Consider the following 25526-nt stretch of genomic DNA (forward strand, 5'->3'; position numbering starts at 1 on the left):
CACAGTATCATCTTTGTATATTTGGTTTCAACTTCAGGACAAACAGATAGAAGGTTGCTGATATACAGACTGAATAGGACTGAACCAAGAATAGATCTTTGCGGGACACCAGTAGGTCACTGCAACAACATGGATTGAGATTAACACAATTATTATGTTTTGCTCATTTATTTAGTTTTTTCACCTTATCAACCCTAATCTTGGTTTTAACAATGACCTGCAGCACTTAAACCTAACCTCGTATTTTATATTAGTCATCCTGAAGTGGATATGACAAGGGTGACTCATCAATATGAGTCATCATTATTACTATGTCTGTCATTTCATCATCTCAACGTACTATAATGCATCTAAAAACATTGAATATATTTATATTTGTATGTTGTTTATATGATTAATTTATTTGTGTTTGCCTCCCTCTGTATCAGAATCTCATAATCTTTACAGCTGATTCTCAGGTTGTTACACTAAGATATGGTTTGAGCAGGTACTAGCGTTTTGCATCTTAACGCAACAATGCAATACAACAGGTGCTTGCTCTTGGCCCGTGGTCCATCATTAAGTTTCAGTTTTGACCCTCCAAGAGAAAAAGTTGGGGCACCCCTGATCTAAACATTGTGTTTATACTCCCTTTAGGTTATTTCCTACAAGTTTTTCTGATGTAAATTCTTAAGATGATAGCTACTTTAACAGCTTTCACAGTAATTTGTCATTTGGTTAATAATTTGTGTGGTTTTCCAGGCAGAATTAAAATATATGAATCAACCTTAATAATTTTCCACCATGATTTATCTCATTTAACACTGCCATTGTTCACTCAACACACCACGCCCCTTCTAGGCTGGAATATCTCCAAACAAGAATAATTAGTTCACCACTCATTAACTGACTTTATTAGTCATCCTGAAGTGGATATGACAAGGAGGACGCATCAATATGAGTCATCATTATCACTACGTCTGCCATTTCATCATCTCAATGTACTATAATGCATCTAAAAACACTGAATATATTTATATTTGGATGTTGTTTATATGATTAATTTATTTCTGTTTGCCTCCCTCTGTATCAGAATCTCATAATCTTTACAGCTGCTTATCAGGTTGTTACACTGAGATACTGTCTGAGCAGGTACTAGCACAGCGGCCAAGAAATATTCCCAGGGGTGACTAATAGTCTACATTTTGATAAAGTGTTTGATGAAGCAGAAGTAGCACTCCCGTCTGCTGATCCAGGGAAACATGAGTCAAAGCTGTGGGTTTTTGTGCTCCTACGGTCCTGTTCATATGACTGTACACAACTTTATGGCCAGTGTTTTAAGTTTGTTCATGGAATAATTTCTGCCGAACTTAGCATGCTGACTTATGACTCATTACAGACAAGCTGTTATGAGTGACACTTGAGGGCTTGAAGGGCAGAATGTGGTATCCGCCCTGCCGATTTGCTTGTTTTGATCAGTTTCTGTTTTGGTTGTGTCACTTGTTTTGTTTGTTGTGCTCTAAGGAGTTTAGTGTGCCAATTTCACCCACAAGCATGCATACTGTCTTGACAAATTAGAGATGCAAATATTCAGAGACAATACATTAGACACAATACATTAGACACAATGTTCATTTCTGTTTTAGTTTCATTGTTACTATAATAATGACAACACAGGATGATCGAAATAAGGCAGAGGAAATGCAGAGGCAAACTTCTTGGAAAGCCAGAGTAAACTGTTGCCAGAGTTTAGTGGGGTATAAAAACACAACTATTCCCAGAATAACTGCAAGGAACAGCAGACTCAGCAGGGCTGGGTAAAGTACCTGGACTTGGCGATGGGGTAACACTCCCCTTCCACATCAAACGCAGTGACGGTCCTGTGCGCTGCACAGTCTCTGTGTCCCACCACAAAGTCAACAAACCAGTCGTAATAAAAAACACAACGCAGCTGAACGAGGAAGCTGGCCAAGGAACCACATCAACTGTGGCAGACAGGAAGTGATTTTTGCATTTATAACTGCCTGCTAGAAACATACCATAAGACATAAACAGTTTGCTTTAACAAGACAGTTTGAGTCTAAACAGGGCATGTCTCAATTAAGCACAACGTTGCATAACTGGCTGTAAACACTGAAAATCTAGATTAGCTAAAGAAAATCATGCCCTGATTTAAACTCAGTGTTTCATATGTAGAGCTAGAGTTTTCACCCTGAGCTATTACTGATCTTAAAATGCCAACATTTAGACCATGTCTGGGACATTTAATAGAGATTGTGTTTTCATTCGTGAGGCTGTGTTTTAGCAGCCCCAGAAAAAAATAGAGCGAGGTCACAAATGAAGACTTTTTGATATTCCACGGCTCTGACGTTGCACGCTTCATAAGGATCTCGCCCACGTGAGCCTGTGAGGGTCTTGTTGCTCTACTATGATATTATCCAGCTCTCTATGACGCAGTTGGCCACCTCTTACAGTTATGTTGTGTGCCAACGGGCTGTGCTGTGATTGAGGGCAATTTTGGGAAGCATGCCACACAAAAATGTGTATTTTTCGAGGTTTCTGTGCCAGACGTCTTTTCGGAGGCAAAGTGGCGAAACCAAATGAAATGTGGCATTTGTTCAAATGCATGGAGCCGTATTCATTAAGCCTTTGACGCCATGTAAAATCAGTGGCAGATGTTTTCAAAGGAGGCCTGGGGATCCTCTGAGGAGCCACATTTAGACAGAAATAACCTTCTGATTGTGTCTGAATGAGCGTTAAAAACCAGAGCCGGATAGAGTAGCTTTAGTCTGAATGAATTTTAATCCATGTGACCAAAAATAGATGTACAGTATGAATGTATGTAATGTAACTAAAATGGAGCTGCTATTATTTTTGTGTGTTAACCAAATGCCTGTTTTAAATGTCTTTACCCACTTAAAACAAAGGACATTTTTCACTTCATGCAGTATTACATTTAGTATTTTCCAGCAATAATGTGTTGGGTTTCTTTTTATGTTAACATGCTTATAAAATAACTGTGAGCAAAGGACCACAAGCATCATAAATATAAAGGAAATTCACTTTTTTGAATCCCCCTTGCAAACAAATGTGTTTTGACCTGTCAGTATCATTGTCCTAATCTGGAGAAGTATGTGTATTGTGATAGATTTCAACTTTAAAGCACCTGCGTAGACATGTTGATCTCACTATGCCAAAGATAGGCATTATCATGGATTCTGCTCTCCATGGTTAAATCCCAACAAATAACAGAAATAACATTCGAATGAAGAACTACTCAGCGAGAAGAAGATATGACAACATTTCCTTGATATTTCAACAGTAAGAATGATGCATGTGTCCAAGTGTGTGAAGCATCAACCACCATCTCAAATTTGAGGAAGGATGTCTTCCTCCTCAAAACACAGGCCAAAACATTACACCTCCTCCTCATTAGTACATTGATAGGTACAAGATTTCCTTGACCTTAAAAGGCAAGAGAATCTGTGCAAGCGGATGTCAATTTAATTCTCTGAACTCTCCAAATTAAGAAAGTCCGTGCAGCTATTTTTGAGTCCACGTATGATTCGGAATACCATTATTCCACAGGGGCCTGGGGAGGACCTACCCTTTTGACTTTTAATGGAGTATTTTGATTTGGCACATCAGTTAAAGAGAGTTGTTTACTTTCCTGCATCTGAAAATGCAGCAGAGCTACTAAGTAAACATGTTTGCACAGGAAGAAAGGATGTCAGTGGTGTGCTCACTGAAGAAAAAGCCCCTCATCTGCAGCTTTGGTCATTCATGTGGGAACGCAGTGAGTCATGGAATGCTGGCTGAGACACAACCTTGCCCACAACACCTTGATATTCACATACCCCAAACTATCAACATATACCCAGCATACACACACTACTGCACATAGCTGGTACTCTGAAGATGACAGATAAGCCAACACACAAGTGGTTCTTCATTAAAAAAAAAATGTTTTTTGACACATGGCTGAGACTGTTATACAATAGAGATGTGCATGACTGATAGAGGAGTAAGATCCTCATTCTAGGAAAAATAGGGAACCATTTGGTGCAACAGTCATTGCCAAAATAAGGCGTATAAATCATTGCTAATGAATTGGGTCACTTTAGGGACATTACATCAGCATTAGTATAATGATGATGAAGCAGGTAGTTCCCAAAACCTCTGCCAACAACAGTGCAGTAATACAACAAAGAATACACAGGGATTTCTTAATCACCTCAATCATTTCATCATGGAAAATTTAAAGATTAAAGTAAAACAGACCAAAGGTTTGCAATCTTAGAAAATAAAAACATGTTTTTATATGTACTTTCGGGCTTGACCTACTTTGGCATTTTATTCAGTATCTAACTATAGATTACGGGGAAAAAAATTTCTATTTATGAAAAAAGTGGAAGCAAACTTTTTTTTATATCATTACTTTAAGCTTCAAAATAACGGAAGTGTCTGGCTAGGTCCCATGATGAGTGTGTTGTACTCGTGAAAAAACATGTAAAAGACCTTTTCACAGTAATTAAGACGATGACAACGACAATGTACAATAAGCATCTAAACCAGGGCTGCCCAAAGTAGAGCCCATGGTCCGTCGTGAGGTTTGATTTGGCTTGCCAGATGTTTCTAGCAAAAAAAAAATAAAATTCACTTTTTAAAAGAATAAAATATGAATCAATGTTATTGCTGGGTTTTTTGCGAGATAAATTGCTCTTAGTTACTTTTCAGAACCTGAGCACTGCGGGCAGAATCAGCAAATTAACAAATTGGGTCAGACTTGGATCAACAGACCATTTTGCATAATAACAAAACAATGCAATACAACAGGTGCTTGCTCTTGGCCCGCGGTCCATCATTAAGTTTCAGTTTTGACCCTCAAAGAGAAAAAGTTGGGGCACCCCTGATCTAAACATTGTGTTTATACTCCCTTTAGGTTATTTCCTACAAGTTTTTTTGATGTAAATTCTTAAGATGACGGCTACTTTAACAGCTTTCACAGCTATTTGTCATTTGGTTAATAATTTGTGCGGGTTTCCAGGCAGAATTTTAACAATAACATGAATGCAACCATAATAATTTGCCACCATAATTTGTCTCATTTACCACTGCCATTGTTCACTCAACACACCACACCCGTTCTAGGCTGAAATATCTCCAAACAAGAACAATTAGTTCACCACTCATTTGCTGTTAGGTAAAGCTAAATGTGGATATTTTGGAAATTCCCCACGTCCATTAAACCACTACCGTCTGTCAAGATGTAGTGGGAGGGTTTGAGGTTAGTAGTAGGCGGGAGCGAGGTGACTAAGGCTTTACATTGCATAAAAACAAGGTCCACAAGCTCAAGCAAGGGCACAAAGCAGAGACAACAACAAGAGTCACCAGTCAAAACAAAGAGGAAGCCAACACTGAAGGAGAGACACTGTTGACTTCAGCAGAGAAGCTTTTCACTTACTTTTTTTTGCACTTCACTGCAAGACTTTAGACCTTTTTTTAGATATTTGCAGCAGCCTACTAAAAATCTCATCATGAGATTATGTGCTTTTGCTGTGTGCTTAGTTTTGGGGATAAGCATTCAGGACGGATCGAGCCTTCCCCTCAAGTCCGTCTTTGTCACCTTCCCAGGAGATGTCATCAAAAACATGACTGATACGGAGCTGGCAGAAGTGAGTAGCAGATGGTTCATTTTGTCTTGATGGAGTGAGATTCCCAAAAATGTGTGCAATCAAGCTGTGCAGGGAGGTAATTACCTGCACAGACATCCCAATCATAATGAGGAGAAAAATATTTTCTTCTTCATTAAAGAGACACAAAAATGACAGATTTTTTTCTTCTTCTATGGACCAAGTCATTAATGTGGTTTCTCGTGTTTTCCTGCCAGGGTTATCTGAAGAAGTTTGGCTACATGGACACGCTGAAACGCAGTGGCTTCCAGTCTATGGTGTCCACCTCCAAGGCTTTGAAGAGGATGCAGAGGCAGATGGGGCTGGAGGAGACTGGAGAGCTGGATCAGCCTACCCTGGCTGCCATGAAAACGCCTCGCTGTGGGGTTCCTGATGTGGCCAACTACAAAACATTTGATGGAGACCTCAAATGGGACCATAAAGATGTCACTTATAGGTGAGTGGAGAGAAAGAATAGAGTTGATGATATTATAATGTTTTCACTTCAATGCACCAATAGTGGTAGAACAAGTATTCAAATATTTTAAGTACATTTTTAAAAGTAAGTATTAAGTAAAAGTAAAAGTCCTGCATTGAAATTTTAGAAAGTGCAAATTTATAAGTAAAATATATTATATTATATAATCTGATAATCTTTATAATATTACTGACATAATAATGTGGCTGGTTATTCATTTTATTTTTTAAGTACCTAGCAGCTAAACCTGTCAGATAAATGAAGAGGAATGAAAAGTAGCCTAAAATATTTGCTTCTGAAATGTAGCAGAGTAGAAGTACAACGTAGAGATACTACAGTTTAAGTGCATCAAAAGTGCAGTACTACCTGAGTGACTGTAGTAAGTTTCCTCTTGAGCACTGTGCGCCTCACACAGTCTCTGATGGAGACATATTACTACAGTACGTGTCTTCACTTACATCGTTGTACAGTAAGTCTGAATGCACAGTGCCATCCTGCTCTTCTCCACAGGATCTTGAACTATTCTCCGGACATGGAGATTGCGCTGATTGATGATGCCTTCGCCAGAGCCTTCAAGGTGTGGAGGGACGTCACCCCTCTGACGTTCACGCGCCTCTTTGATGGCACAGCTGACATCATGATTTCATTTGGAAAAGCCGGTGTGTTTCTGTGCTGTTCTTAATGATGGCTCAAAGTTGAACTGTAATTGTTATACCTGTGCTGATGTGTGATTTAATCCTCTGTTCAGACCACGGAGACGGGTACCCATTTGATGGTAAGGATGGCCTTCTGGCCCACGCTTTCCCCCCCGGTCAGGGCGTGCAGGGAGACGCCCACTTTGACGATGATGAGTACTGGACTCTGGGGACAGGACCAGGTAATCACACAAAGATGCTCACTCCAACAACAATTAATGTGACGTTGTCGCCACCTTGTGTTCACTTTGTGTATTGCATTAAACATTAAAAAAAACATTTGTGTCACCTCAGCTGTGAAGACTCGCTATGGGAATGCGGATGGAGCCATGTGCCACTTCCCCTTCCTGTTCGAGGGCAAGTCCTACACCACCTGCACCACCGAGGGCCGTGAAGACAACCTGCCATGGTGCGCGACCACAGCCGACTACGGCAGGGACAAGAAATTTGGCTTCTGCCCAAGCGAACGTAAGCTTGAATGAATGAATGAATGAATTTATTATGGACATTTGAAAACAAAACACAACAAAAAAGTTAAAGTAGTTGGATAAATAAGCATAATAAAATGAAAAGCATGTTACAAAGTATATTCCATTAACAAGCATTGACATGCCCTCAAAGGAGTAGGAAGAAGTATACACTCATTTAATCCTCCACCTTCTCCACAACTCAGTATTAAATAATAATCAATTTACTTCCATTCCGGAACCCGTGTACCTTTGTACACTCCCATCTAACTATATACAATTCCTTATACTATATGTACAATTACAATTATACCATATTATATATAAATATATTTACATACACACCCATATGCATATATAAATATGTGCTGAATACACGTACATATACATACCTACACACGCACACATCTACGTACATACATACACTCACACATTCATACAAATATACATAATATATATACATTGATCAAGTTATTACCACAAATTTATATTTCATAACATTTATATTTTATACACACAAACACATGCATACATCTATGAAAACACCTAGCGATTTTTAAAGCCCTCCCTCATCCCTGTATCTGTATCCCTGTAGCTTGACAATTTATTCTGCTAGTGTCAGAGGTCAGCCAGATGAGGGGATTTGTTTGTTAGGCGCGCTGACTCGCTTCACCCGCTCATCCTCACCCTCAATTTTCATCCTGACAGTTCTCTTCACATTTGGAGGAAACGCCGACGGAGCTGAGTGCGTCTTCCCCTTCGTCTTCCTGGGTAAAGAATATGACAGCTGCACCACAGAGGGCCGCAGTGATGGTTACCGCTGGTGTGCAACCACAAGCAACTTTGACAACGACAAGAAATTTGGATTCTGTCCCAGTAGAGGTGGGTGACAGGAACCACATTGCACGAATGCCTTGGAGTGCTGCCATAATGGCTTGTTTTCTCACTGTTTTTGTGATGACTGTGTTTGGACAGACACCACTACAATCGGTGGAAACTCTGACGGAGATTCCTGCCGCTTCCCCTTTGTGTTCCTGGGTAAAGAGTACGACGCCTGTACTAGTGAGGGAAGAGGAGATGGCAAGTTGTGGTGCGCTACCACTGACAACTACGATGACGACAAGAAATGGGGCTTCTGTCCTGACCAGGGTAAGTCACAAAGAAATACAATAGGAAAAGTAGATTACAGGTCAAATGTTTTGGATGTTCATCCTTGTCATTCATTAATATTCCTTTCTGAATGTGTTCCAGGTTACAGTCTGTTCCTGGTGGCAGCCCATGAGTTCGGACATGCCCTTGGCCTGGATCACTCCAACATCAGAGAGGCTCTCATGTACCCCATGTACACCTATGTGGAGGACTTCCATCTGCATGAAGACGACATTGAGGGCATCCAGTTTCTCTATGGTACGGTCATGACAAACTGCTTTACCAAGCAAAATCGCATAAAAATATTTATCAGCAATTTTTCTCAAACTACAATATTTTGTTTTCAGGAAGCAGAACAGGCCCTGATCCCACCCCTCCTCAGCCTGACGTCCCCACCACTGACATCTACCCAGACATTGACGAGACTGACACCACAGATGAACCTGAACCCACTGAACACACCCCCACTACCACCACACGACCTGTTGACCCGACCAAAGACGCCTGCAAGATGACCAAATTTGACACCATCACTGTGATTCAGGGAGAGCTGCACTTCTTCAAGGACGGGTGAGCAAATCCATCTGTTCATCTTTGTGACAGAAGTAAAAAAAAAAAAAAAAACAAGCATCATAATCAAGAACTGGAAATGATATGTTAACTGTATGTGTTGATTGACAGAAATTACTGGAAGACGTCCAGCACGGGTGATGCAGGACCCAAAGGACCATTTGCAGTTTCTGAGAAGTGGCCAGCCCTGCCAGCAGTCATTGACTCTGCCTTTGAGGACATTCTGACCAAGAAACTGTACTTCTTCTCAGGTAATTAAGTTGTATACACTGTATAAGGGACCAGTGACAAATTAAACCAAAAGTGCAGATCATTTTTATAATGAACATTTTCTGTCTATAGGAACCCGATTCTGGGTGTACACAGGCCAGAGTGTTCTGGGACCCCGCAGCATTGAGAAGCTCGGCCTCCCCAGCAGCATTCAGAAGGTGGAGGGAGCACTGCAGAGGGGGAAAGGCAAAGTGCTGCTGTTCAGTGGGGAGAACTTCTGGAGGTGAGTTAAAATTGTGGTTGGGTTAGGAAATATATGTTCCTGGAAGCACTTAATTTTTGCCCTACTCTGTTCTTCTTTGACAACTGTAATTCTTTGTTTTGTGATTATTTTTGCCATGTTGACAACATTCTCTGGTATGATCAACACAGGCTTGATGTGAAGGCCCAGAAAATCGACAGAGGGTACCCCAGATACACAGATGCCGTCTTTGGTGGTGTCCCCAATGACGCCCATGATGTGTTCCAGTACAATGGTAAATAAACCTGTCAATTCAAAATATTTATCTACTGAGCCCAATAAAAATATCTGCAAATAACAGCCGATTGTTACATGTAAGAATCCTCATTTTGATTTCATTTCTGCTTTAGGTCACTTCTACTTCTGCCGGGACCGCTTCTACTGGCGCATGAACTCCCGCAGACAGGTGGATCGTGTCGGCTACGTGAAATACGACCTCCTCAAGTGCTCAGATTCTTCAAGCAGTAGATACTGAGGAGACGAACACACAGGGATGAGCTGGAAATCGTCTGTAATGTGGAAGCATTTATTTATCTCGTCTGGGAAAATGAGATGCAGTATTTGTGTATAGCACCTGTTGTATGTTTGTGCTTTCTCGGATGTGAATAACTGGCCACCATGGTTGCTGGCTAATTCTGAAACATACAGCATTGACTTAAAATTAAGTCAGAGGCCCAAAAGGAGAGCAAGACACTACCCTGCTCCCAGTCTGATCGTCTGTGAATTTATTATGGTGGTCTAAAATTTAAGAGCCATAAACACAATTAAACTATTCTTAAAAACTATCTGGATCAGATTCCAGATATTTAATTTCTTTATGTCTGACAGGTTCAGACTTTTAACAGTATTGGATTATTTTGGTATTTATAGCAATTATCTTATTTTTGTGTCCACAAGCTTGTTTGTTTTGTATAATTCTGTGTTTATTTCTAAATATGGCTTTAAAGCCAATTACTTGCACTGGAAGACAATGCATGTCTCCTTCACTGAAATTATTTATGTGACTGATGTGTTTTGTATTAAAGTTTTAACTTTCAATGCAATAAACATTCCATGAGAACTACAAGCCACTGTCCTCCGTCTCAATCCTTTACTAGAGCACACGGATTATCTGACAACAACACTATGATTCCCACATCCGATACTATTCAACATTTGAATCTATGTTCCCACAACTACGCCTCTCGAAATGAGTTAGGGATATTTGGGATATGGGCACATAAATGCGTGTGCATGAATATGCAATAGAAGTAAAATGAAATGTGTTGCATCATTTTTGGGGACCAAAATAAAAAGAAAATTTAGTTATGTCACAGAATAAACAGTAAAATATCCCAAACTAATTCTGAGTAGTGTATGAGGGGTGGAAGTAACAAAGATAAATGATAAAAATGGAGGTGACAGAATTACATGTGAAATAAAACAAAGGGGTAAAAATGCCTGTGAAATGAAAAATGGATCATGCTATGATGAAAACAGAGTCATGTTTACCATTTATCCTGTCTTACATTCATCATTCACAACACAAAACTGTCATTATTCTTTTAGGAAAGTGGCCTCAAGTAACATAAAATAATAATTTTAAAAAATACTTCCACCCTTCATACACAGCCGCAAAAACACAGGCGACATTGTGAGCCAGGATGTGTCCTGTGGACATGTCACTTATTTACTTTCTGCTGTATTGATTATCAACACTGACAACAACAGCCCGAAGTGTATACATATTACTCCGCATCCAATTGCGTAATACGCCTTCCTCTAAAAACAATAGTCCACCAAGTGATTGTAAACATCACATTAACCGAATCTGAAGAAACCAAAAAACGGCCAATATGTCAGTAAATACAAACAGTTGAATAATCGTATATATAGAAAAATGTTTGGTTAAACAACGAGCCAGTTTTCAACAAAAAAATAAATAAGATCCGGTTGCACGGACAGGAAGCAAGGAGAGTCTCATGGCGCCCGACTAGAATGAAGCAACAATTATCGGTTACTAATTTCTGTTCTATTTAGCGCATCTACACTAAAGGATACCTTTCTACACGAAAACGTACGGTAAGAAAAAAGCGTGGAGATTCTAGTGCCGGGGAGGGAAAATGTTTTCATTTTCTTCAGGGAGAGCATTTGGGCGGTCTGCCGCAGCTGAGGCCCTCGAGGTCCCCAGTAGAGCTCTCAGAATGCCTGAGTGTAAAATCGGGCTGCCTGGTGTAAAATGGCGACGCGGAGCAGGCAGGATGAAGGGCAGCTAGGCCCGTTTTTAAACGGCTAGCACGCGTTGTGTCGGACGCTGTTGATGTGTCAACTTGCTTAGATCAATGACAAGTTCTTCGTTCAATAGCGCTATCCCGTTCAACCACAGAAACTGTCATTGTATAAGTGCGAGACATTTATATGTGATGTGCAGCCTCTTTAAATAAGATCCCGAGCAACAGTGACAACACTGCTAGTTAGCCAGCTAAAAGCTAACGTTAGCTGTTCTGGTTAACGTTGGCAGTAAGTTTCTACATAGCTTAGCTAGCTGTTTACCAAGGGTGATGTCATTTTACAAGTATTGTCATACTTGACCAGTTAAAACGTAAACCGTTCAACAGCAAACCCTTTAATCACAGCAACATTGAGTACACATCCTTGAGTAAAGAAACTTCATGTTGCTAATAATAATGTATACAGACAACATGCATCGGCTAGGGTAAAAGCTGTGTTAGTTGTGTAGATAAACTCAAGGAGCAGTTACGTTGGTTTTAACATTTGCCACATAAACAATGTTCTGAACACGTATGATTAACCACGTCATGATAGATAAACATCAGAAAACTCCTTTACTAACGTGACTATAGCAAAAGGATCGTGTGCAAAAGACCTGCAATCAAGGAAAAGTCTTGGTATATTAATACATGTTTCATACTATCACAATTCATGTCAGTTTATTTATCCCAGGATCATAAGAACATCATTTGCCCAAAGGAGTTTACAATCTGTCACCTGCAGCATAGGAAATGTTCTGTCCTTACAAAAACATGAACTGTATGTTGTGGAGCAAAAGTTTAACGTGTCAGTAAGTCACAATTGTGGACTTACTGTGTCACTCTTCACCACTGCATAAGGATTTAGCTATTTTAAACTTTGTTTCCATCTGCATTATATTTGGAAAGATAGAATTACTTTTTCCTCACCCAAGAAACTTCAGTCCTACCTGCAGCATCTGGTCTTTGTAAAGAGAAAAGACAAGGTGTTAGTACCTGTAAGATAATAACATTATTGACCAATTTATCCAACCTCTTCATGAAGTATGACAATGAATTGAATTTGTTTATTGAGATTCAGTGAAATAAATCAAACAAACAAAAAACTTTATTAAAGCTTTGTTAATTTCTTCTCAATCAAAAAATATTCCCTCCCATCACCTTTAAAGAGTTAAATACTGACAGCCAGACTACAATACACTAAATTGAAAACACACAGATTTGAGTCATCATGTCTGAAGTCAAGTCACAAGTCTTTAACGTCCAAGTTGAAGTAGAGTCTCCTGTCATTTATTTTCTGTCAAGTCATCAAAACAGTGAGTTCAGTCAACTCGAGTCCACATCTCTGCTACAAACCTATCATTGGCATACTTCCAACATTTTTCCAGTTAGTTGGCCCTCTGCTAGAGTTAATGAGACAGATGGGCAACATGCCCTTAGTTACCTTTATGAAAAAACTGTTTGAAAAACTGCCCCTGTTCCAGCAGGTCTTGAAGGTCTTACTATTTACACGCTTTGCTGTTTATCAAGGGACAAATTAGCCAGAACTATAAAGTACCTTAAATCCTCCAAACACTCAAACAGCTGCCCTATGGCAAGTAACTAAGGAACTAGGAATGAGTTATGTTTATCGTAACACAATGAACTTGCAGGTGACTGAAGTATGCTTTAAAAATGACACAAAATGACTTCTTGTTTTTATTTTTGTGGATAGTTATGGATTCTGAGGAGAATGAGGTGGAGAGCAGCAGTGATGCAGGTCCCTCTGGGATGGAGGAGCCGTCTGAAAGCGGCATGGGTATGGAGTCATCGGAGGCCATGTCTGCAGACAGCAGTGATGCTGCTGCCTCTCATGCACAGGCCCCAGAGTCCGACTGTCATGTGGGACAGAGCTCAGAGGGAGTTGTGGTAAGCTTTTTGTAAACAAATGAAAAGGATGACTGTGTGCACATGAGTGAGGAAACAGCTTTGTCCTAAAGGCAACAAAACCAGGCTTTTTGACTTCATGACAAAAGTTTATTGATATCATGTTCTTGCCCCTCCCCTCAAGGTGTTCATCCCAGAAACCAGCTCCAGTACAGACGTCAGAGTTTCATCAGTCCATCTCCCAGACTCCTCCTCAGTGGCCCAGTCCACCAGCGTGTCCAGCGTGTCCACAGTGACTCAGTCAGTGCTAGTGTCTGAGTCACCCCAAATGCTGGTCCACTCCAGTGCTGTGTCTGAGGGAGCCATGATGGTTTCTGACTCAACAGCTTCTACCTCGTCAGATCTGGGATCTGCCATTGACAAGATCATAGAGTCAACAATCGGCCCTGATATCATGAATGGTATTTCCACTGAGACTCCACTTTCCATTATATCATAAGCTGAGCAGCTTTGGGGCTTTGTCAGTTTGATTAGTTCGCCATTAAGTTGCAAAAATCTGATCCTATTTACTGTTCCTCTATCAGGTTGCATAGCTGTGACAAGTGCAGAAGACGGAGGTGCAGAAACAACCCAGTATCTGATATTGCAAGGACCGGATGACGGTGAGTGTGCTATTGTTACCGCTAACTCAATAAATGTTTATGGACAAAAGAAACAACATACAGAATATTCCGGCTGGATGTTACTCAGAAAGTTTTTATTTATCAGGCAGATACATCATTTAACCTTTCTGTGTTAACTTGTTATGAACCAACTTTATTTTAGCGTTTTAACAAGTTTTTATTGAAATAATTGTACACTCGTAGAATCCATGTATTTGTATTTATCCACTACAGGTGCTCCCATGGTAGCCCACATGTCATCCTCAGCCCTCTCTGATCGTATATCCATAGAAGCTCTTGCAGAAGGCCCCACGTCCACCTGTGTGGACCAAGGAGACCTGCAGGGCAACCTTGAACCTGACCAGCCTGACGACCAGCCGGGTCACTCGGGTTACCCAGAGGACAGCAGCAGTCAACCTGACCAGCCCCAGCATTCCCACCCCTCCCAGTACATGGACTGCAGTGCAGATGGTCCAGACCAGACAGAGGAGTCCTCATCCTCCTATGTGGAGTGTTCAGGCGAGGAACCCGACCAGACTCGGTCCCAGTCTGGTTTCCCTGACTACAGTGGGGATAATAGTGACCAGGACCTGCCTGGATATGTGGAATGCAGCGGGGCTGACTCAAACCCAACCAGCCGAGGTCACTATGTGGTGGAGTGCAGCGCTGGGTATCTGGAGTGTGCAGTGGACGATGGCGAGAGACCGCATCATTCACGAAGTTACATTGACAGTAGTGCAGACCACCGGACACAGAGTCGGCAGTATGGGGCTGAGTACGGAGCGGAGTGTGTCGCAGCTGCAGACTCTGAGCAACCAGGTTGCTCTCAGTACCAAGCGAGGGACGATGATGAAGATGACGAGCAGAACCAGGACCCAGATCAGCCGCAGCACTCCCAACAGCAGCCACATCACTCCTGTTACATGGAAAGCAGCAACGGACCAGAAGCTTCTCTGTACGCCGATGACAGCTCCTCATCAGACCACCCTCTGGCAGACACGGCCGGCTCGGGCGGGCTCCCAGAGGCTTTGGAGTGCAGCGAGAGCCAGCCCGGGCCTTTCATCAGCAGTAGCGGGACGTACACGTCCAATCCAGAGCCTGAGCTGGCACAGCAGTGCTCACCCAGTCAAGAGGAGCCTCAAGGCTCCCAGGGGCCACAGGATGAATGTGGGATGGTCAGGGAGATGGAGACATCAACAGTGGCTGAAGGCTCTGGAGACAGACCGCCAAACCTGGCTGAGCTTGAGGAGATGATGGAAGTGGTGATCGTACAGCAGTTCAAGTGTAAGATGTGTCCATACAAGAGTGCCTCCAAAGACACACTCATCAACCATATGAGAGACAAACACTTTAAACCAGCAGGTAATGTCCAGTGGTATGGTTGATTTTTTTTTTTTTTTATGGACCTTCTGTTTTTTTTTAATTGTAATTTATTCTTGGTGTAATGTCTGGTTTTTAGGGGACAATGCAAAGAAACGTAAACGTGGACGGCCTCCTAAAAGTGAGACATTGGCCCGTCGCCAGGCGGAGAAGGAGGAAGCTGAAGAGAGGAGGGCAGCAAAATCGAAGGCTGCTGAGCCTCAACAAGCAGAAGAAGAGGAGGATGATATTGTAGATGCTGGTGCAATTGATGATCCTGAAGGTCAGTGAGGATGATTTTCATTAAACACATTCATTCTTACATTTCTGAGTTAGTGAATTCGTCAAAAGATAGGAATCATATTCTGACATCCCTCTCCCTGCTTCTTTGTTTATCTGCAGAGGACAGTGACTACAACCCAGCAGAGGAGGATTGCAACGGAAGACCACCAGCCATTCTGAAGAAGCCCGCTCCTCCGATCTCTTCCTCCTCTCCAGGGCGTCCTCGACGTAAAGTTGGCCGTCCGAGGAAGTACAGCCTTTTAGAAGAAGGCTACAACCCCAAAGGTCGGTTTTAAGTTTTAGACAGAACAGCCTAACACAGCACATGATGCATCACTTACATCACAAAGCTTACAATTGTGGTTGCTGTGTTTTTATTCTTGTTTTGTATCTATGTTACAGAAGCAGAGAGCATTGCAAAGAAGCCCAGGATTAATGGGGATGCTAGTGTGCCCGAAGAGGCAACCTCCTCTGGGTTAAACAATGTTCCTGCAATGGAGACCGATGGAGACACAGCTGAGGCAGCAATTAGCCAATCAGACTCTGAGAACAAAGACCCCTCATCCAACACACAGCCAGAGGAGGAGTTCTTCCAGAGGAAGCGTGGCCGACCCTCCAAGCATTTTCTTCGGAAGAAGTATAAGAAGTATATGAATCGAAAGTAAGTGTCAAATTAGTATTAGTAATAAGGTCGTTTTGCAGAATTAACTGTAAAACAACTCACAACAAGCTAACTGCTTCTTTCTCTCATTGTCCTCCAGTCGGTACTATAAATCCCTCAAACCGCTCCTGAGACCTCACAACTGCTGGATCTGTGGCTCGCGCTTCCTCACTCAAGAAGATTTGCGCTTCCACGTGGACTCTCACGAAGGCAATGACCCCGAGCTCTTCAAGTGCCTCCAGTGCAACTATCGCTGCAAGCGCTGGTCCTCACTCAAGGTCAGTTGCAATAAAACAGACCAAAATATTTAGGTTAACCTCAGTTTGCTTGCATGTTTCATGCAACAGTTTCCTAAAAGTTGTCTGTTTTTGCAGGAACACATGTTCAATCACGAGGGCACCAAGCCATTCAAGTGTGACGAGTGTGATTACACGAGTGTGTACAGGAAAGACGTCATTCGTCATTCAGCAGTCCACAAAAAAGACAAGTAAGTAGCTCATTTAACAACACACGATAAATAATTCCAAATACAGAACACGTTTTTGCAGGATTTTTAATATTGTTTCTGTTTCTTTTCCATCCAACAGAAGAAGAAAGACAGAGTCGGTAAGACATTTCTGTATTTGAATGATAGTAAAATGCCCATTAGCATCCTCATGGTGTTGGGCCATTTAACCCATCAACTCCGTGTTCATTCTTGCAGGTACCAAAGGTGTCCGAGTTCCTCTGCCCTGTGTGTCACAGAGTTTACCCCATGCAAAAGAGACTGACCCAGCACATGAAGACCCACAGCTCAGAGAAACCACACATGTGTGACAAGGTCAGAGAACAAAGATTGTATAAATCAAGATCACCATTATTTAAGAATTTGAATCATGAGTTAACCACAACCTGTACTTCCCTGACAATGTAGTGACTTTCCATACATTCTCTGTTTTCACTTAATTCTAGTGTCCAGAAACTTTGGACACCGTTCACCAATTGAGAATTACCTATAAAGATATTTTTGATTTTGGAGGTTTTGAAGATTTTGGGTTTACCTTCCTTCCTTCTTTGAGCGCATGATTTACTTGCCCTATAAAACAATGTCATTGTGCAACAATGTTGTGCATAACCATGACTGTCCTCACAGGAAAGCAAGTAGAAAACTTAAACCTTTAATTTTATAAGCTTTTTAATCTACTCCAAAACTCTTGTTGAAGATGCCTTTCTGTCTTCGCAGTGTGGGAAATCCTTCAAGAAACGGTACACGTTCAAAATGCACCTGCTGACCCACATCCAGAGCCTTGGAGACAGCAAGTCAGTATTCCAAACATTGATTTTGTCAGTGTGCATTTCAAAACATGAATTTAACAGAATTATCTGATGAGCAATTTTTGTTGCAGTAGGCCTTCATGAATCAACACTGGTCATTTTGTTTGATGTAAGCAATGATGACATCATCACACTTAATAACTCGTGGATGTGCTTGTGCCAGGTTCAAGTGTGAATTTTGCGATTACACTTGCGACAACAAGAAGCTGCTGCTCAACCATCAGCTGTCCCACACTAACGACCGGCCCTTCAAGTGTGACTACTGTAAATACTCCACTTCTAAAGAGGAGTTCCTCGTCTCCCATCTGGCCATCAAACACACAGGTCAGTGTGGCAGAAAGGCTTTTACAAAGTTTATTATTTAATGTTCGACCTCATGAATGTAAAACTGTACAAACGCTGAGTTATGAATGTGCGTCCTACAGGAGAGAAGCCTTTCTCCTGTGAAATGTGTCACTTCACGACCAAGCACAGGAAGAACCTGCGTCTACACGTGCAGTGTCGCCACCCTGAGGCGTTTGAGGATTGGTCTGTGTCTCACCCTGAGGAGCCTGTGAGGAGGCGACGCCGACCCTTCTTCACCCTGCAGCAGATCGAGGAGCTCAAGCAACAACATGAGGACACACAGGGCATGCAGAACACTATTGTGAGTCTATTAATGTTGTGTTATTTTTTTCAGGCCCCAGTTAAATTTAATTTTAGCGTTATATCTTTTTTTGCAGTTTTGTAAATGTTTTTTTCACCCTCCGTTATTAGGTCGCAGTGGATTCTGCGACACTACAAGCCATGCAGGGTATGGAAAATGCCTCAGTGTCCCAGGATGCATTAGGAAACACCACCATCATCTACGAACAAGGTCACTGAAGAGACTTTATTATTAGTATTTCTGGTGAGGTATGTCAACTTAAGGACACATTCTGACTTTTCTCCATGTGCACTACAGCTGAATCCAGTGATCTATCCGCACAAAATGCCCTCGACCTGCTGCTAAATATGAGCAATGCCCGGGAACTGGTTGGAAACGCCTTACAGGTTGGTACTGTGGCTCATTATAAAACGTCACTTAACATAGAGAATAAGCAATAAAATGGAAGAATTGACTGATTGTGCTCCTCAGGTGGCAGTGCTGAAGTCAGATAGCAAAGCTTTAGAAAAGGGAACGTGGAGTACGTTGACCGCAACACCAGGTCAGGCCCAGAAGGTTGTGACCTTCCATGTGTCTGAGAACGGTGAGACAGTGCTACAAGAGGCCTACGAGGCAGCCACCTCAGAAACAGGAGAGCTCACCCAGATCGCCATCGAAGCCTATGATGGTGGAGGGGACTTCAGTGTGGTGGAACAGACGGCTGAAGAGAATCCTAGCCCTGAGTACAGGTAACATAACACACTTCTCTCTGATTAGAAAGAACAGATGTTACTGGAAAACATAGTCATATGAATAATTAGAATAAGACTGATGACCTCTATGTCTTTGCAGTAATGGTGAGAGCAGTCCTTCTCAGACTGTAGAAGTCTCGGGATCAGAGAGCCTGAAAAGTGACAAGTTCTACCTCGCCTCAGCGCTGCCTGATGGTGTTTTGCAGCAGGTGGAGGTAACTACAAGAGATCAGTTGTTTTGGCATGTAAAGATCTGTGTACAGTGGCGATTCCTCCTCTCTGACTGTGTTTTGTGTTTTCTGTCAGCTGAGCAGTGAAGCTCCAGCCTCTCCCTCTGCGGTGAGCTCTCCCGGTCTGAGCACCAAAAGGTTTTCCTGCCGAATATGCATGGAGTCTTTCCACGGACGCTCCGACATGGAGAACCACAAGAGGGCGCACTTGGATACAAACACCTTCAAGTGTCCTGACTGTGAATTCACCTCCACCTCCTGGCCCGAGGTCAAGGTGAGCCGTCTCTCTGTCTTCAACTCTGTACTCAACTCTTTATAATTTCCAACCTTTAGACCTACCTTTACCTTTATGTAATTTAACTGTCAATATTATCTATTTTTAGGTGTTTCTGTCATTTCAAAAGCATTTCTGTCCTGAATCTTTTGACCTTGCGATTGATATCTTGTTTGTCTTTAGGCTCACATGGGGCAACATTCCTATCTACGCCCTCACAAGTGTCCAAACTGTAGCTTTGCCTCCAAGAACAAGAAAGACCTGCGGCGACACATGATGACACACACCAATGAGAAACCGTTTTCTTGCAAACTTTGTGGACAAAGGTGGGAGCATACCTCATTTGAATCAGCAGAAAATGTGTTGCTTTAAATTAGGAAAATATTTGAATGCAACACATCTGCGGTGACACCGATGTACAAACATCAATGTTTTTTTGTCTAATATCTCAGGTTTAACCGTAATGGCCATCTGAAGTTTCACATGGAACGTCTTCACAATCAGGATCATCCAACACGCAAGAATCGCAGCGCCACATCTCAACAAACCATCATAGTGAACAGTGATGAGGAGGCCCTGGCCACACTACAGTGTACGGAACACAAAATAAGGCTGAAAAATATCAGCTCATCAAACAGATCAAAACAGGCTTATAGGTTAAAGTAGACAAGAATCAAAAGAAATAAAGTCACAAAAATGAAATGTGTGTGTTTTGCTGTGTGTGTCGACAGCCCTGCAGGCACATCAGACAGTGATCACTCCAGAGCGATTACAGGCCCTCGGACAGGAACACATCATTGTAGCTCAAGAACAGGCACTGTCAGACCAGGTAAATATGATGCTGGACATGTAACTCAATATGATGGTCTCATGCAGTATAGGTGTTTTTACATACTGTATGTAGCCACTCTTTTTATAACTAAATGGATTAATTGTACATTAATCAGGAGGAGGGCACATATATCCAGCAGATAACCACCATAGACGGACAGACAGTTCAGCACTTGATGACAGGAGACAACCAGGTGACTGAGGTAAGAGATTCTACCACTTCCTGTTTTAATGTCCCCGACAACAGTTGAATATCAGAGATGAATATATGTTAAGTAGGCCCTGCTTTGTTAATTAATTGGTCAAGTAATGTTTGCTGTGTCACTCATAAGCAACAAACTCCCATGTGTACAAGAACCCAATCGGACTAAATGATCTAATAACAGACAGACTTCTCATATACATTAGTGTGAAAAATCAGAAAAATCTGACTTTCCCTTTTGTATTATTATTTTGTAAGAGTTGTAGCATGACACATTTTAATTAATTTGACATTGCATGTCTCGCTATATAGCTTTTGTGCATGTGCACATTGCAATGTCAGTGCTGAAATGATCTAATGATATTCTCCTTTCCTATTTGAGATAATGCAGTACACAACTCAATATAATATATATAAATACATATATTTGAATGCATAAATGGTACTTATTATCCCTTTAAATAGTAAAGCTAGTTCTGTTCCTTCATTTCAACTCATTCGTCACATGTTTCAGGTTCAGTACATCATCTCACAGGACGGAGTGCAGCACTTGCTCCCTCAGGAGTATGTTGTAGTAGCTGATGGCAACCACATACAGGTCAGTGTTTTACCTTGTGAGAAGTCACCGTAACTGCAGGATAAATGTTGTGTTTTGAGGCGTCTTGTTCAAACTGCTCTTCTGTTCTCAGATGCCAGATGGACAGATCATCCAGTATGAGCATGACGGGTCATTTCTGCAGGAGCAACAGGTGAGGCAGATATTCGTCATCTAGAACAATCTAAAGTTGGCAGATAACCTCAAATGCTTTACAGTGAGAGGTTTTTGTTTTGTTCTTTATGTGTTCAGATTGCTGTGAGTCATGATGGTCAGATCCAGTACCTACCTGTGAGCTCGGAGCAACAGATTGTGAATCCTGAAGACCTGGAGGCTGCCGCCCACTCTGCTGTCACAGGTTGGCTCTCACAGGGAGCAGATTGCTCTTCACTTGTTTTATATTCTGTCCTCCACCACACTGTTAAATTGTTTATATTTACCAAATTCAGTAAGGACTATACCAATGAAACGTTTCCCAAAGCATACCACAGTAATCAAGGTTTATAAATTGTCTTGCAGCTGTTGACTTCCTCTCGTTACTATAAAAATCTATCAGATAAAGACAAGTTTGAGGAGACTGTATACAATATCAGTAATCCATTAAACTCTCTTGCCTACTTGTTAGTGTTATTCAAGATGCGCTCATGCATGTTTGAGAGCTGGCTGGCAAAAAGCATCTGACTCAAATCCTATTTTAATGCGAAGTAATGTGGAGTAAAAAAGTTCCTCTTTTGGTAGCCGACTCTGAAAACACTGATGACGATGCACTCTTGAACGCACCATCAAGGAGGAGACAATGGCTAAAGGCTGATTTCAGTGAAAGGAATTGAAATTTTATTGCTGGTGAAAATGGTGATAATGGTGAAAATACATTACATCACCAAACCACCTGTGTGATCCGTGGAATGAATAGTTAAAGGATAACTACCGTTTTTTACAACCTGGACCTTATTTCTGGCAAAATATATGATCATTTACTCACCCAGATAACTTTGGTGTCATTCGGCGTCGTTCGGACGAAATTAGATCCAGTGTAGCGGCGATATATCCATATAATGGGAGAGACGGGGCAGCGACACACAGCCTCTATATAACGCATTATCTGCCACGAAACTAGTTAATTTCATCAATATTTTGTTATGAAATGCTAGCGCTATTCCCCTCTGAGTCCGGGCTCGTCCGTTATCAACATCCGGGGTCAAACTAGCAGTAGCAGCTACAGGTAAACAAGCCGCGCTGTCGCGGGTGCGCGCGCAGCTCAGAGACGACATCTTCCAGGTCAGAGGTAGTAGATCAGCCTACAGACCCCGGATGTTGACAATAGACGAGCCCGGACTCAGAGGCTAATAGCGCTAGCATTTCATAACAAAATATTGATGAAATGAACTAGTTTCGTGGCAGATAATGCGTTATATAGAGGCTGTGTGTCGCTGCCCCGTCTCTCCCATTATATGGATATATCGCCGCTACACTGGATCTAATTTCGTCCGAACGACGCCGAATGACACCAAAGTTATCTGGGTGAGTAAATGACCATATATTTTGCCAGAAATAAGGTCCAGGTTGTAAAAAACGGTAGTTATCCTTTAAAGGTCTTATCCATAATGAATGATTATGGCCAACCTTCTATTTTAAACCGTTAGATCTCACAGCTGCCTTTTAATACAGTAGACCATACGATTTTAACAGAATATCTTAATGAAATGGGTTTGCCTTGTTTTCGCAGTTATGCAGAATCTCTAAGATCTGGTCCTTTCTGTCTTCTAAGAACCTGGAAACTTTCCCGTTTAGACTACTGTGACTCACTCCACTCATGCTAAAACAAACCCAACTTTTCCAGACTTCAGTTAATTCAAAATGCTGCTGCAAACTCATCATAAATTCAAATGAAAGAGTACATTTGACCCCAATTTTAGCTTCATTACACTGGTTAAACATGTGTTTCATAATGTTTCATTCTGTCTTATCGTATCCTCTTAGACTATTTTTATATCAATATATCACTGTCATTGTATTGGAATCTGTTTTTATTGCTACAATAAAGCACTTGTTTGAAACTAGTTTGAAAAGGTGCTTTGTAATTAAAGTTTATTATTATTATTATTATTATTATTATTATTATTATTATTATTATCATTATTATTATTATTAATGATTATAAGCTTGTAAATAACATGAATTCTGATCTTTGTTCTTGCAGCTGTAGCAGATGCAGCCATGGCACAGACCCAGACACTTTACACTGAAGCTACACCTGAGCAGCTGGAGCAGCTGCAGCAGCAAGGCATCCACTATGACGTCATTACCTTCACAGACGAGTAGACGTTTTTTCAAACCTACCTGGGTTCAAACCTGCACAGAGCAGGACCAACACAAACCACTATGAGCTGACAAGTACAGTGACCTCAACTTATTTATGCATTCAGCTGGCTGTGAACTACAGAATCATCTGCTCGAGGGTGGTCGCACTGTTCAATGAGGTGAACAGCTTTTTGTAAATTCAAGTTATTGCACCCATTGCTTCTAACTTAATCATAGGGGCTGTGCATTTAAGAGTTAATTTAGGCAAGATTGGTCTATTCTGAATCCTTAAAAATGATTTGTGTCTATGTGCCTCAACTGCTTCCATTTGCGAGACAATGTTATTAACGAAAATCAAATGGCTTATATCATATTGTAGAAATTATACAGCTCATCCGAGCGAACGTTTAAGTTTTTGAATGGAGTAGTGAAAAGGGAGTGTTTATTTTTCATCTGTAATCAGATATGATTGTTGTTAATCCGCAGCATTGTGTTTTCTGAATGTACATACTTTTTTCCATTTGTCTTCTGTTCTGTGATGGAGGAGATGTGTTGATTTGGTGAATATGAATGGTTTAATAAGCTGAAAGCTGACACCAAATAAATCACTTTATGTATACTTTTATGTCAAGATCTTGTTCTTACGGGTCCCAAAGTAATACTTCTCTCGTTTTTCATTATAAAGCAGGTATAGGTGAATGTATTAAAAGGCTCAATTCACAGAGAAATACACACAGCCTGTTTTCCGAAGCTGTCCATTCGAGCGACCCGTCAGGACTTCCAGACTTTCATAAGTCACCATCCTCAGCAATGGACAGTATGAAAAGAACAATGTAATTAATAAATATAAAATGAACCTGAAAATGAGCATAAAATGGGCCCATAAAGGTATTTACGGTATATCCACTTTAAAGTATCACTATATTATAATGCAGTGGACAAAAAAACGGCAAAGCCACAGACCATATTCAAACGGCGGCCATTTTCCTCTGACATCACGTTCAGGGTGGGAAGCTCAAATTTCGTACTGCTGTGTTCAAGGTTGCAAGTCGTATAAACATAGCAAATCTTACAAACTATTATCATTTAACCACTTCTTGATTGGTCAGCAACTGAAAAGACAATGGATAGTGACAGTCCAGAGTGACATTGAGCCATATATGAAGGTAAAACAACGTAGCCTACTTGAAAACCGTTAGCCTCCGTTAGACAACAGCTAAGGTGAGAATTGAACCACTTCCTAGCTAACATTACTGTATGATAGTGTCACACAATACGACAGGAAATACTTCATTTATACCATGTTTCATTTATATTGTTTACAATTTGTCAGATTCATTATGTTTATATCACATTATCCCAACATTTGAGCTTCCCACCGTGAGCGTGACGTCAGAGGAGAATGACCACCATGTGAATATGATCTATTACAAAACAATCACTTTGCTCGCACATTCAGTCAGAAATGAGTTGATGCAACTCGTTGTGAGGCTGTAATTTGTGGTTACATTGCACCACAATGTACTGAAGGCAGTTCCAGCATGTGTCAACACTCCTTTTATAGGGAAGGATGCAATGACAGCCACTCTTGAGAAATGTAATGTAATCCAACACAAACATGCCACAACCTACGGCCTCAAAAATGATCAACAACCTTCTGACTGTCATCATCATTAGTTTCGAAAGTTGTCGGTTATATCACAGGTGTTCCTGCTCCTGTGTCCACCCCATGTGTGTCTGCAATTTTATGGAAACAGTTAACATTCGGTTAAAAAAAAAAAAAGAAGTTAAAAATGAAACAA

The 25526-nt window shown here is 41.3% G+C and overlaps 2 protein-coding genes across 6 annotated transcripts; both read left to right on the forward strand.

Annotated features, from left to right (window-relative positions):
• Positions 1-5331: 5331 nt before the first annotated feature.
• mmp9 (matrix metallopeptidase 9) lies at positions 5332-10587 on the forward strand. The gene is made up of 13 exons (XM_084366467.1): positions 5332-5654; positions 5870-6108; positions 6640-6788; positions 6878-7006; positions 7119-7292; positions 8000-8173; positions 8267-8440; positions 8543-8698; positions 8788-9010; positions 9122-9261; positions 9353-9503; positions 9653-9756; positions 9872-10587. The coding sequence occupies exons 1-13, from the start codon at positions 5517-5519 to the stop codon at positions 9994-9996; spliced, it is 2076 nt and encodes a 691-aa protein (XP_084222593.1). The 5' UTR covers positions 5332-5516; the 3' UTR covers positions 9997-10587.
• Positions 10588-11462: 875 nt separating this feature from the next.
• LOC311265538 (zinc finger protein 335-like) lies at positions 11463-24349 on the forward strand. Of its 5 annotated transcripts, none has more exons than XM_084367290.1 (28): positions 11463-11582; positions 13485-13678; positions 13821-14097; positions 14221-14298; positions 14533-15660; positions 15758-15940; positions 16060-16224; positions 16342-16600; positions 16701-16878; positions 16975-17087; positions 17188-17206; positions 17304-17420; positions 17823-17899; positions 18078-18238; positions 18340-18560; positions 18671-18770; positions 18858-18946; positions 19032-19288; positions 19392-19506; positions 19598-19795; positions 19979-20121; positions 20248-20387; positions 20527-20624; positions 20743-20829; positions 21343-21426; positions 21518-21577; positions 21676-21781; positions 23624-24349. In XM_084367290.1, exons 2-28 carry the CDS (start codon positions 13487-13489, stop codon positions 23743-23745), a joined length of 4767 nt encoding a protein of 1588 aa, XP_084223416.1. In that variant the 5' UTR covers positions 11463-11582; positions 13485-13486; the 3' UTR covers positions 23746-24349. The 5 variants fall into 5 exon arrangements, with proteins under 5 accessions (XP_084223416.1, XP_084223419.1, XP_084223420.1 ...); XM_084367293.1 differs by having other exon boundaries at positions 20764-20829; XM_084367294.1 differs by having other exon boundaries at positions 20767-20829.
• Positions 24350-25526: the final 1177 nt, after the last annotated feature.

Source organism: Pagrus pagrus (genome assembly GCF_965226575.1).
Source record: "Pagrus pagrus genome assembly, chromosome: 11".
Lineage (NCBI taxonomy): Eukaryota > Metazoa > Chordata > Actinopteri > Spariformes > Sparidae > Pagrus > Pagrus pagrus.